Here is a 14834-nt window from a genome sequence, read left to right as displayed (position 1 = left end):
GTCACTGGTTGTAAGGAGAACCGGTTCATTGATATAGTATCCTCCTACAGATCTGATCATCGGAACTGTCGGGGAAGAACAGAGTTGCTGCTACAAATATGCTTGACGTTCCGATTTAACTCCTTTGGAGTAGTGAAATGGACTCGGGAGGAGTTGTAATATCAACTCGACGTAAAGACTCGAAAAATTATGCATTTACATTGGAGTTTGCATCCCAAATCGTCCGGTCCACTGTTGTAGTTCCACCATGTACTCGAATTTGTTGTTTGAAATATGTTTTTCCGTTAACCAGCTATCGAACCCCTATGAACGACAACCCTCAGAAGTCGGAACTTGTTTTAGCTAAGGACTAACGAGGTCTCACCTTTTAACGTGTGCTTGGGATCCTCTTCAACAACACTGGTTTATTAAAGAACCTAACTTTCGCTTTTTTTAGGGGTTACTCATGGCCTGTCAGTATGGTATCAATAACACTCTACTCTATCGCAATAGCGTGATGGGTATAGAGGTTTCCGACATAAGATGCAGGGCCTGCCGCGAGGCGCCCGGGATGAGCCTAATGCACTTGCTATAGCATGTCCAGCATACGTAGTCTCAGCCTTTATCTATCGATATAACTCAGATCTAAAAATGCTTTATCACCATCTACGGTATTGACGAGACCCGGTGTTACCCTACGCTCTGGGCGACATTAAATCCGTTGTAAAAAATAGAAGTCTTACCAGGAAGAGAGGAAGAAATACTGGTGAAAAATAAGGATTTTTCTCTTCGAACTCCGCAGACTCTATCCCGATCACTCCGTCAAGAGGGTTGTTCTGATTATTGGAGTCCTTAATGGAATGCTGTTTTTTATACTCAACTATCTCAAGATCATCTCGGGTTGCTGCACGAAGGCATAAATCTAGGCCGGACAAATGCAAAAGGCTGTCATTCTTGGTTCACGGCGCTTGCTTAGAGCACATGCGTCTCGAACCTAATGATCACTTACCTTACGGTGTGAGGACTTTCATTGGTTAATAATGCTGGAGCACCTTCCCGAATGTGTCGGAGCTTCGAGGACAGGCCCCAACCAGCTTGCCTTCGGTGAAGTGAAAAAATAATATGTATTTCTCACAGAAACAAGTTACTACAACATTTTTAATTTCAGTTGAATCAAAGGGCAACTCACAAACGGATGAATACCTGTGTGTGTGTATGTGAGAGTGGGTGAAATAATATACACAATGCATATTCGACAGATTACTACCTAGGTAGCACATGATATATGTGTATTTCATCTAACAGTTTTATTTTATGTGAAAAAATACTTGTGTCAATCATTCGACGAATATCTAAAAATATCAAACATATAATACATTTAACAGATACAAAAAAGATGCATTTTACAATACAAAAAGAAGACCTCTGATAACCTCTGTTTAGCACCTCATTTATCACCATATTACCATTCAGTCGATCCAAAAAACGTTTTCAATCATTTCGCAAACTGGTTTTCGCTTTTTTGTGGTAGACGCTGCCGATTATTTGATAAATGATTTATTTTTTTCCTTTCAGAAATTTGTAAACCACCGAAAAGTCTTTTTCTTCGTAGCCATTCAATAACAACGCTCTGTAGAGTTGGTGGGCCAAGGCGCCCAAAGGAAGTGGAGATCCAGAATTCAGCGCTGCACGTTCGGCAAGTCCCAAATCTTTCGCTATCAACGGAACACTGAATCCACCTTCGTAACTAAAAGAAAACAAAGATTAGTGGAAAACAATTATCTCAAGCTCATTTGTTGGTACACAAAGTAGTCCAGTGGAAGAACAGTTCTTGTGGTGTCTCATTACAAAATTCTGCTTCAAAACAATAATGGCAATAGACTTATTATTATTATCGTTGGAAACTTTCTGCAGGCTCAACTGTTAGAACTTTTCGCAAAAATCCAAAAACACATCGAATTTTTTGGGGAAAAAAGCTTACTTGTTAGAAGATGGCACATTTGGCATGACTCCGGGCACAGGGTTGTAGGTATCTGAAGACCAGGATCTACCGGTCGAAACATTCACTATCGCCGTCAGTAACTTGGGGTCCAGACCTGAATTGACTCCTAGATTCATGGCTTCGCAGGTACCAATCATTGTAATGGCTGGAAAGATGATATGACTATATTACTTTTTTATATGCCTCGTCGTTATAAATTTGTCGACCGGCGCATCATCAATATATTTTTAAAAACAATTTCTTTAACTAACATCAAATTGTTGCTTAGTTCCATTTGCCAAACCCTTCATACAGAATAAACCTAAATGTCATATAAATATTGAAGAGAGTTGTTATGATGATTCTGAAATAAGCCACTAAAAATGGATTAATAATTTGATATTCGGCAAAACTATGGAAAATTACAAAATACATAATGAAGTAGGTATAAGTTTGGTTTCAGCAGGAATATTCAACATTTCAGTTAAGGAAGTTGTTTATTAAACATATTTATTAAGCACTTTTCTTCAAATCTATAGAAAATGGTGAAATATACAGAGTGTCCCTAAATTTCATGATTTTTATCATGATGTAAGATGGTGTTAAAATTTGAATATTTTCTTAAATTTTGTATGCATCATATATTTATGAAGCTATTAAGTTCAAACTCATCACATAACCTTCTGTAATCAATATCCAGAAAACGGTTATAAAAAGTATTGAACTTTTACAGGGCGAGTAAGAAAGTGAAATACATGAATGTTTGAACACTGAATGAGCATTCTGTATTTTTAGGAAAGTAGCTAGTATATTTCGCCATTTTCCACAGATTTGAGGAATGTTACTTAAAAATGTTACCTAAAATCAAATTGTTGCACAGTTTCGCTGTTTGTCCGGCTCCGATATTTCCACAATGGAAGATTTTGGCGCCCATCTTCAACAGGAACGGTTCAACTTCTTTAACGTCAGTTTCTTGTCCGCCCGTCATAAAAGTCAGAGTTCCAGCCTGAGCTCCAGTTACCCCACCTGATACTGGAGCGTCTATGAATCTAATGCTGTTTTTTTGAGATATTGTAGATAGCTCCTTGGCCATCTGAGGTTCAATTGTTGAACAGTCCACCAGGATGGATTTCTTTGGGATTCCTGCGGAAAAGAAGTCGTTCTGTCAAACATCTCAGTCTGATCTGATGAAAATATTCATTGATTTTTTCAACTACCAAACCGTATTAAAAAACCCTGGAAACATTAGAAATACCTTTCAGAATTCCTTTTTCTCCCAACAGCGTCTCCTTGACGATGTCTCCGTTGGGAAGCATAGTTATAACGATGTTTGCGTCTTTTGCTGCTTCCTCAGCACTGCCGCATTGCTGAGCTCCCTTTACGCTAGCGGCTGCGGCAGGAACTGTGTCGTAAACTTTCAAACTTTGCCCTTTGCTGATCAAGTTTGCTGCCATCCTCTTACCCATCTGTCCCAGACCGATGAAGGCTACATTGCTGGAGTTCCTCGCTGAAAAGAAGACATTTTCGAAAATAACAAAATAACGATGGTAATACAAATTTGCATGAAAAAGTTGTTTTATATGTTGGAATATCTAATCATACAGAACTAAGTAAGTTAGTTGTATAATTCTCAGTTATTTCTTGCCCAGTTCCTTCAAAATTGTTCTCAAATCAATTATGAACATACTGAATATCAGAGAGCCAATAATTATTTCTCTGACAACCCAATAAATACAATAAGTATGTTAGTGAATAAACCAACCTGAAAGGTTGGTTGCTACCAAAGAATACAAAGCCCATAGATGCTCAGAACTTGTCTTATTCATGTACCGTACAATTTTTAGTACTTACTCTGACCACCAAAGGGCGACGCCCTTAGTGTAGTATTTAATGTGATTACCAACAGAACTGGGTAGCAGTCACTGACAAACCAGTCGGCTTTTTAATTTAATTTTGGCGTACATCCCGACTTCGATATGACTGGTTGTCAGCGACTGCTAGCTACACAATTCTGTTGATACTCACATTCTCTTTTTAAAATCTATTTTTCCGTTGATCAGCTGTCGCCCCCATACGAAGGACAACTCTCAGAAGTTGAGAAACTTATGCGAGCTAAGGACTAACGAGGTCTTATCTTTTAACGTGTGATTCCTAACACTAAATATTGACATCATGGACAAAAGAATAGGTCCATTACTGACATCGTACTGCCATCGCCCTCTGGCGGTTATGGTAAGTACTACAGAGGAGATGGATGTCGAGTTCACGACTCCAACTGACCTCCTTGTAAAGTTAGTTCAGGAGGTTCTCAACTCCCCAACTCCTGATCTAACAACTGAACCTTAGAAAAAAAGGTTTGGTGGAAACGACTGAGGAAACGACTGAGTCGTCTCCTCAAGAGCGGGGTACCTTATAAAACCGCCTTGCACCAAATTCTTGATCGGCGTACGCAGAATCTGTCTCAGGTGGGGAACAAACTCCCCATGAGCAGGTCAGCAAACATTTGCACTCAAGTGATGATTCACCAAAACCAGAGGCGAAAAAGGCCTGCACGGCTAAATCTAAGACATCGTCAAGTGTAGCTGACGTACAAAAAACCCTCATATGGGAAGGTTGTCGTGGGTATCAGGGTGAAATCTTGCAGCTTGACTTTTCGACTACCTCATTAACAGAGCATATACTTTGTGCCTGCCCCGCTGAGGACCAATTCAGGTCTTTAGAGTTCGGCAGAGCCGTACTCTTACCATCTGACCTGAAAGACCACTCGCCATACAAACTAATCGGTTTCGATAAGAAGCTGGGTTTATTTGTCCGAGTGTGAATAGGTGTGAGCCACAATAAACCCTTGCGAGTTGCGGTGGAGGGTCGAATAGACACACTCACTTTGGACCTAACCTAACCTAACTACTAAAAAATTTAGGTTTCACAAAATGCAACTTCTGAGCTTCGATGGGATTTGTATTCTTTTTTTCCTAAAAAAACAATTGTAAGTAGTTTCTTCGTGTTGATAATATTACTATTCAAAAAACTATCAGACATATTAGATGCACATTTAAAAAAAAAATTCAAACTTTGCAACAACCAAATTTCCGACACAACATCAACACAAAATGACATGAAACAAACGTTTGTTTTATCAGTATACTTTAGCTTCAAACCCCTCATCTGAAGTATTAGATTGCACGGGCTGTATTAATACTTCCCTTCCCATGCAATGTATCTTCGAAACTTGAAAGATTAATAAATCATTATTATCAAATCGTTATGGTAGCTTCATGACGTTATCTATTTATATTATTCCGCAAAACTTATCAATATTTTTATATAGTGATGCACTTCAAAAGTTGAGATAATGTAGATGTACAATTTTGTTTTGATCTTCTTTTATCAAAAATTATTTATATTCAACGAAACCAAGCGTTATGTAATTGAATCACCTGATGTTTGGGAGTTCTTAAAAATAACTGTATCCCCCAAAAAGAAATTCTGTTGGATTCGTATACATACCTTGGGACAAATTTAACTAAATTTACTTGGAACTTTATTGAAATGTTCGATTTGAGCATATATTAATAATAATGTATCAAAAACATTGATGAAGAAATGATAAGGTACCTACACCGTATTTTGAATTCTCAAACGACAAAAATATTTTTATCGAACTTCTAGGAACGATAATCTGAGGTGACTCTGTAAGAAGCAATAAATACACAAAGGAAATTAGTTTTTATTGATTTTTTTTTTGTATTTCGAGTAAACTGATGTTGCTTATCCAACAGTTTTCGGGGATTTTAATTGGACAAGTGTTTCTGTAATCCCAGAGAAAAATTCTTCTGACTAATGGTCGAAAGTTATTTATGGGGCATCTGCTCTTAGTAAGTAAGTAAGTGAGTAAATAAAAACGATTCTGGCGTCTAAAAAGTCCTTCGGACCCTGTACAAATTAGTACAGTCAGACAGTTAGTGAACTATCAAAAACTGTAGTAATAGTGTAGTAGCAATAAATTCTTTTGATTATACATTAAAGAGTCAACAGAGTCTTACATATAAAAAAATAGAACTACCAGAGGAAGAAAACTTTTCGCTGACATAAAAAACACGTCAAGTTTGTAAAGTGGCAATTTTTTATGTAAAAACCACTGTAAAAACCAAGCGAGGGTGTTACCACCCCAAGTTATATTAAATGGGGATGGAGGTCAAGTCATATCGTCCAGCATAGGATTTTTAGTTTGCCAGGTTCAGATAACTAGTCTGTCTTGTGAATTGTTGAAAATTGTTAATTGAAAATTATTTTGCAATCTTTTGATTTCATCACTAATGGAATATTTAATTCCAAAGAGGGTGGAAACAATCCAACTTCAATTTGAAAATGAAGAATTTGGAGACGACTTTTAATGACACATGCGAAATTAAGAGTTAACAAGCGATGAAAAATGGTATTTTTCTATTCAACGTATATTTAAATTCATAATGTATATTTAAATTCTCAATGCTATTCTCACAGTACCTCAAAAGTTGAACTTGTGTGCTAGTATTTATGGAAAGTATCTTCCTGATAATTCAAGATATGTACTTGATTTACTCTAGCCTCCGCTAAAATTTCTAACTCTAGCCTGTACTAAAATTTCAGAGTATTATCCTGCATACATTGAAAAGAAAATGATGTTTCAACAAGATGGTGCTTAATTACATCATTTACAAAATGTGCGTGATTATTCGAAAGGCAGGTTTCAAGCGCGCTACCTAGAACGAATAGGTGCAATCGAGTGGCCTCCTCGGTTACCCGACTTGAGTCTCATGAAAAACGGATAGTTAATCCCTCAACCTGATTCATTAGAAAACCTGCACACACGAATGTCTGATAACGGTTTGAAAATAACCTGTTTTATTGTATGGAGGTTGCCGAAAACTTTTACAGCATTTACTTCATTGATAAGAGGTTTTACTTAAGAATTGATTCAACTTTTGCTTTTCTTTGGCAAACGTATTTTCAACATACAGAAAGTCCATATCTCCTAGACGCGTGGATCAATTTTCAGAAGCGAATCAGCAATGTATAGGGATCGAAATCCCTTCAAAATGACATGTTACTCGTTCACCACACCTATTTGAAAAAAATGGGACAGAACTTGTTTGCTTTACAAACTTGACAAGTTCGGATTTGTGCGAAAAGTTTTTTCTGGAATTTCTATGCCTTGCGGCACGTTTTGGATGGCCCACCCTGTACTTTGAAAGTGCCAGTATTTAAAAGTTTTGAATAATGAACTGTCCAAAATATGACCATCGCTGGATGAATTATTTCTGTGACGACGAAAGGGGTGATTTCAATGGTTTATTTTGCGTTAATTTTTTTAATTGAATCAAAACATTTTCATTACACTTCAAATCAGTGACAGTCATATCTATTTGAATTCAATAAAAGTAAAGTTTAAAAATAACTCGTGATTTGAAAGTACTCAACAGCTGGAGCCGATCCTGAATTTTAAATTTATATTTACTTCTACCACATGTTTAACATCTATCTACTAAAGTGTCCCGTGTTTCTTGATACCTGATCTAGAAAACGAGCCGTTCAAAACTGGACGGCATATTTAGAGAGGTTGAATGGGTAATTTCTGCATAATTAAGTCCGTATGGAATGCATAATAATGATTGTGGCTAAAACTTTTCTTTGCAAAGACATTCTACTAAAGAGCTATTATTAGAAAAAATAAATGGTTCAAGTGAGAGTGATTGATTTTTCTAGTGGATCGCTAAATTTTCACGACATATATTTTTAGAAAATAATCCAAAACGTAAAATTATTCTCGGTGTTGATATTAATGTTCATACTTACTTTGCACATTCCTTACGAATAGCCTGACAGGAGCAGCGAAGGACATTATTAATCAAATATTAGATATCGGATTGGCAAGATATTTACACAACACACGCGCAATACTGAGTAGGCGACGATAAAATGATGATTTGGTGTGTAATGTTACCGCTTCCCCCAAAGCTAATCTTTTTTAGTATAATTTGCCGTTGACCTTCCAGGCAATAATAGCTGAAATGGTGGTTGCCTATGATGTAGGTGAAGAACACGGTATTTTTTCTACGCGTTGTTGAGTAGATCGATTTTTTCAGACGGGTGTTTTTTTGGAGGCTTCAATATATCACTTTCACTTTCAGACACACATCAATGAATTCGGGTAGCAATTTTCTCGTGAAAAATCCTGCTAATTTCAACAGAGCGATTCATATACGAGGGTGATCCCACAAGTACCCGGCCTGAGCTAGAGATAGCGGTAGTTGTTTGAAAAATATCACTGTATTAGAATGTTCCCCAACTAAAAAGCATATGTTTCAAGTTTGGAGACGCTGCGATGTTTAGAATTTGTTTGGCAGCCATCAATAGCGAACATTTTCGGCGAATTTGTGAAAATGGAAATAAATTACTCATCGTTCATTTGAAAGGCCCCAGCCCAACAAATATATAAGCTGAACTGGATTCTACTCTGGGTGAGTCTGCTCCTTCGTTTACAACAGTAAAATATTGGGTAGCAGATTTTAAACGAGGCCGTACGAGCTGTCAAGACGAGTATCGCAGTGGTCGACCAAGTGAGGTGACGAGTGTTGAGTGCAACAAAAAAAAGCTCTCATTCAATAATCTAACGATTTCGATCTGACGCAAACTCGCGGCCATTATTATAATGTGCAAAAAAAATTTGCCATTTTGAAATACTCAAGCGCATCAGATTAAGATATATATCGTTAATCTTTATGTTCTAGACGTGCTGTTTCATAATCTGACGATTATCTAGAGGGATTCGCCTAATCCGACAAAAAAAATATTTTTAAAACTTTTTTTTTAAATCATTGGACTTAATTAATTGAAAATCTCAAGAAATAGCATGCAAATAAATAAGTGTATATTTTTTAAGTAGAATGCTTGTATTTATAAGAAAATAATTTTTAAAAAATGCTCGAAAAAACTTACTTTTAAAATTCAATTTTTCATAATCAATTGATTGATTAATCATCATCATCTTCATCATGAACGAGTCTCTGTGATCAGCTGTGATGGCGTCATGGCAACAGAATTCAGAGTGGGGACGGAGTGAGAGAGTTATAGATAGAGAAAAAGTTAAAGAGGAATAGAAACTCGGAGAGTGAAATATAGGCATTACACAGCTGCACGCATTAAATTTTATCGACGAATTTTTGTTATTTCGGCTTACGGAAATCGTCAGATTATATAATTTTCGTTATCCTTGAATTATTTTCTTCAAAATAAAAAAAAATTAGCTACGCTCGAGAATGTCGAATTGACGTTATTTTTTTACAAATTTGCTGCCCTCCCCTTTCTTTACGTCACTCTAAAATTGTCAGATTACTGGAATATACAGTTTTTAGCCTTAATCTGACGCGCCCGAGAATTTGATGATCAAATTTTTTTTACTAATCTGATCCTTTATCCTTCACGGGAGGCCTTATATATGGATACTTAACCGGGTACAAGGTGTCTCCCTGTATATTAATCTGCCGCGCTTTAGTAAATCTCGAAATTCCCGCTTAGGTTCCCCTATGAAAAGGCTGAAGTTTGTGTGTGCAATGGGGTGGGAACTATAGCAGTACTATTCCATTTCCTTTACAAAAATCTAGACCTTGTAGGTATCGATATATGCGATGCATGGTTTTCGAGCAGTAACAAGCATTTTTGATCAACTGTGGGCTTGACTTGCTACATATTGGTGTTTTTAGATTTGCTATCCAACGTTTTGTCTTCCGGCCACCATAATCAACTTTATTTTTCCTTATGGACGCTACATTGTATTCTTTCTGTTTTGAATATAACCAGATTTTACCTTTTCAATGATGTATCATAAGTTATCATTCTTTTTCCAAAAATTGGAGATATTAAAAAACATCTTATCATAATAGGCTTTGACTTTGATGTTTCTAAATTTGACTTTCAATTTGTTACACTCAATGACATTTTGTTATTGTACAAGTCATTGAATTTTTGGCGAAAAATGGCTTTCACGAATGAAAAAAAAGAGATATGATACAAATTTATTACAATCACGATAGAAACAGTGTTAGGACATCGGAAATGTATTTGAACTTGTATCCCGAAAAACGACAACCACATCGAACTATGTTCAAGTTATTGGATCAAAATCTTACCGAGTTTGGTTCATTTGAGAAGCCGAGGTGATGATTCGTTCACAAAATATGCTGCAAAGAAAAAAAATAAGAAAAACAAAGTGTATTGATGTCGGTTTCAATGTCCAGCTGAAACAACTTTTCTGGTATAAAAATTAAAAGGATTTGTCTTTCATGGTAGACTAAACATAATCAATTTTCTCCTAGATACAGGAGGATAAGAGTTAAGAAAAACATCCAGAGATGAAAATGGAGAAAAGTCAAACAATTTTGTTGTAGGTTTCATCTCCTTGTCATACAATTTGATAGAATCATACTAATAATTCAACCTATAAATCCAATCCGAAAATAGCGACTGTGAATTTTGTTGACGCCAAACCGATTTTGAAATAACCTTCAACGTTTCAATTTACGTGTATCATCCTGGAAAACTTCACACAGTTCGGTAACATCATCATCGAGACAAGATGGGGTCTTATCTCTATGGCTGAATGTAAATATTAATATTAATTTCAACATCACATTGTTATCGCGCAAAATAAATACAATAAATCACTAAACTGGTTTATTCTGTAAAGAGTTAAATACACGAACGATGCTTGCTTTTGAGAATTATTTGGTGTGGAAAAATGATGATCAAAAGTCAATGGGTAGAAAATTGCGGATGACTTTTCAGTTTTTTCATTGCCTCTCATTCAAAATCAATTAAAATGAGTAATTGAGCCCGTGGTTTCAGTTCAATGATATGGTTTTGAAAAGTGACGCCCAGTCGACATCTTGAAAGTTTCATCTGCCAATTTCACTTCAAAATAAAGTTTTCATGCATTAATTTCATTATCCCATTTTTCAATTTTTTTAGTTGATCCGGTCAAAAAATAAAAGGGAGGGAACATTAAAAAATGCACTGTATATGTCAGTATCAATTATGCAGGTAGAATCTCCGAGAATATTAAAAATCATCTTTCAAAATTCAATCTACAAACATCCTATACATCCAACGGAAATTTAAGAAACAGATTATTCAATGCCAAACTTAAATTAGACAAAGGGAAGATATCTGGTATATATCGACAAGGAGGCGGTAAATGCCCCGCCATATATACAGGCCAAACTGGTAGAAATTTTGCTATAAGGTACCATGAACATGTCATTTAGGATAAAAAAATCATTAATGTATAACATCTTCGAAATTGGAAACATAAAATAGATAAAGATAGTTTAAAACTCTTCCACACATGCCAAAAAGGGAAAATGATAAATTTGTTGGAATCTCTGAAAATAAACAAGTCAAAAAAATCCCAATTCTATAATCCTCAACGAACAACTTGATCTAAACAATAGTCCTCTTCTGAACCTATTAATCCAGTCATTTCAGGTTTTTTAAACCACAATCTGCGTTTTAATGAAGATGTGAAAAATCGACATTGATATCGTGCCGGCTAAAAAAGTTATAAGGGTCAAAAGATCACGAAAATCTGTTTTTCGCGAATATTTCGCGATCTATGGCTCGGAGGTCAATAAAGGTCCCTATAAAAATCATTCCTCATACGATTATCTACAAAAATGTCACTTGCATTTTTCTCTAAAGTCAGCCGTTTTCGGACAAGAGCGCTGAGAATGCGAGTAGAATGCACTCACACAGGGTATTGTATACCGTGTACATGTAAGACGTCAACTGTATTGCTTTTTATCACTGTATTTAAGTTTTCTTAAAACTAATTTTGGTCAAAATACTGTTGTCATTTTTGATGGTTACTCCGATACCAGTAAAAATATCAAAGCGATGGAACAACTGAGACGAACCGCAGCCGTTTCTACATCTTGTGAAGTTCACTTCAATGAATTGATGGAAGTTCCTATCAGTCAAGAAAAATTTTCATCTAGTCGATTTAACAAAAGAAAATTAATTGAAATGCACATTGAGAATTTCGAAAAAGTTGGTATTTCTACAAGACAATCACGTGATGATGCTGACGTCTTAATAGTTGAAACAGCAATTGAAAAATCAATAAATAATACTACAATTATCGTTGGCGAAGACATAGATCTATTGGTACTTCTCATAGCATGCACACAAATACTTGATCAACCTACATCCATTTTTTTTTCAAGAAACCAGGGAAAAACAATGTTGAAACAAAAATATACTCGACTGAGAGCCTGAACAAGTATTCACACTGCAAGAAAAATATTATGTTTCTACATGCTATGACCGGATGTGACACAACTTCAACACTTTTTGGGAAAGGAAAAATTAAATTCATGAAGATGTCTGAAAAAAGACCCGATTAACACAATTCTGCAGAAATATTCCAACAAGAAAATTGCGTTCGAGATGACAATTGACAATTACAGATACTGCAGCTTTGCTAAACTAACAAGACAAAGCACAGCTGTGAAATTTCAATTATTATCAATTATCATCGAATACAAACCTGGCTAGGAAAAGAAATTGATCCAGAACAGTGGGGTTGGGAGTTGAAAAATAATATATTACAACCAATAACAACTTTATTGCCACCAGCACCCGATGATCTATTAAACACAATCGTCTGTAATTGTACAAATGGTTGTGGCGGCAAATATGGATGTAGAAAAATTGGATTGAGATGTTCTAAAGCTTGTGGATATTGTCGTGGTCAGTCATGCTTAAACGCAGAGTCCACTAGTGAAGAAAATGATGAAGATGTTGATTTAAATACAGCAATACAGCTGCAGTCCACTCGATGTTTTGTCAGCAACTTTTGATGAAGTTGAAATTGAGGATATCGACGACGAATGAATTTAAAAGAAAATTATATACAAATTTTTCCCCTATTTTTCAATGTACAAATAAAAAAATTATTGAGCATCAAATAAAAAAAAACTTTCATTACAGTTCATGGATTATGCCTACGGGGGAAACCATGTAAAAAAAACGCGCCTTGCATTCTACCTCAAAGGTGGTGCGGAAACGAGTGCATTATCATAATTTAGTCGCTTTCTCAGCGCTCTAGTCTGAAAACGGTTGACTTTACAGAAAAATGCAGTGAACAATTTTTGTAGATAATCGTATAAGAAATAATTTTTCTAATGACCTCTATTGACCTTCGATCCATAGATCGCGAGATATTGCTGAAAAACTGATTTCCGTGACCTTTTGACCTTTATAACTTTTTTAGCCGGCACGATATCAATGTCAATTTTTCACATCTTCATTAAAACGCTATAATGAAGGTGTATACCAAAAATCAGTTCAGTAGGAATTTTTCCGCAAATAAAACCTTAAATGACTGTACTATATAACCCAGTTGCCAAAACCTACATTTTATCAAACTTTTTTGTTATGTTCATCGATATACTGCTATTGATTGAAGTTTTCCCAGGTATAGACAATGTAGGTATCAAATTATGATAGGTAGGCAATGTAGGTATAAATTACTCAGATTTAAATGTAATCTAGTCTAGTGGTGGTGTAATGACCAAAACTAGTCAACAAATATAAAAACTATCGTGGAAAATAGACGAAAGTGTGTTTTTATAGTGTATCCTCAGTGAAAATGAATTTCCACAAAATAAACAAGTCGTCAATCAAAGAGGTCTAATTCGTATACCAACAACTCCGCAACCGTTCAAATTCAAGACAGCAAAGGTCATTGTATAGAGAATTGTAATACCTTTCGAGAAAAGGGTCACAAGAACCCCTTTGTATTTAAAAAAAAATGAAAGTGAAATCTCTTCAGCGAGCGATGCCACTTCATTGGCTCATTTATCAAAAAGTTAGGTTAGGTTAGGTCTCTGCATATATGATTCAAATGACAGTGACCTGTAAGAAGGCCTGTTACACATGTTAGACATCGTAGTTTATCCCTACTGTAGTCCAACAACTGTTTGGTATCAAGCTTCGAAGGGTGAATAAACGCCTTGGAGTGAGCCAGTCCTGGAAGATTTTGCCAGAAGTCCATAAATCTTCTTGCCATCCAGGTATTCAATCTTTGTTTGGCAAAGCCTAAAGCGATGCCAATGACAGGTTCTGGACCGATGAAGCTGCTTTCAGCACCCTCCTTTGCAAGGGAGTCAGCAGACTCATTGCCTTCCAGGCCAGTATGGCTAGGAATCCCGACCAGAGACAATCTGTTAAGTCTTCCTATCGAGGAGAGCCGTTTTTAACAATTTGCTACCAATTTATCAATAGCATAAATTTCTGCTTGAAATATAGTTCCATAGGTTCCTAGGCAGGTTGGTATCTCTGTCCCGGTCTGTCAGAGGTCATTTCCAGAATGCTGTGACTTCCAATGTCAACCAACAGTCTGTTGCACTCTGCATTAAATTGATTTGTGCAATTGGCAATGTGCACAAGTCTATATGCAGTCCATCTAGGTTCTCTCTCCAGAAAAATGTGGAGAGGAGGTATGTCTAAAAGGATCTCCATGGCCGCTGACGGTGTGGTGCTGATCACACTACTGATGGCCAGATAAGCCTGTCTCTGTAAGTCAGAGGGCTTCGCTCTGTAAAGTCTTCGGCCACCAAGCAATTGCACCATAAGTGATCATTGGTCTGACAATCATCACATAAATCCAATGGATTTGTTTGGCACCTAAACCCTAAGTTTTACCACAAATCCTTTGACATGTCCATAGGGACAGTCTGGCTTTGTGTAAAACTTTTTCCAAGTGGGCGTTCCAGGTGAGTTTTTTATCAAGGACAATGCCAAGATATTTCACCTCCGTTCCAAATGGAATGACCTC

At 36.3% G+C, this 14834-nt stretch overlaps 1 protein-coding gene across 1 annotated transcript; it reads right to left on the bottom strand.

Moving 5' to 3' along the window:
- Positions 1–1228: 1228 nt before the first annotated feature.
- On the bottom strand, positions 1229–7957 carry LOC111505855 (3-hydroxyisobutyrate dehydrogenase, mitochondrial). The gene is made up of 5 exons (XM_023160742.2): positions 7796–7957; positions 3216–3467; positions 2819–3103; positions 1961–2126; positions 1229–1726 (listed from the first exon to the last, which is right to left on the bottom strand). Exons 1-5 carry the CDS (start codon positions 7839–7841, stop codon positions 1537–1539), a joined length of 939 nt encoding a protein of 312 aa, XP_023016510.1. The 5' UTR covers positions 7842–7957; the 3' UTR covers positions 1229–1536.
- Between the last annotated feature and the right edge of the window lie 6877 nt (positions 7958–14834).

The sequence above is a fragment of the Leptinotarsa decemlineata genome, unplaced genomic scaffold (genome assembly GCF_025532065.1).
Source record: "Leptinotarsa decemlineata unplaced genomic scaffold, Ldec_3_MD MMD2_tig00001719_RagTag_RagTag, whole genome shotgun sequence".
Lineage (NCBI taxonomy): Eukaryota > Metazoa > Arthropoda > Insecta > Coleoptera > Chrysomelidae > Leptinotarsa > Leptinotarsa decemlineata.
The sequence above is the reverse complement of the archived record's forward strand: the minus strand, read 5'-3'. Positions and strand labels throughout refer to the sequence as shown.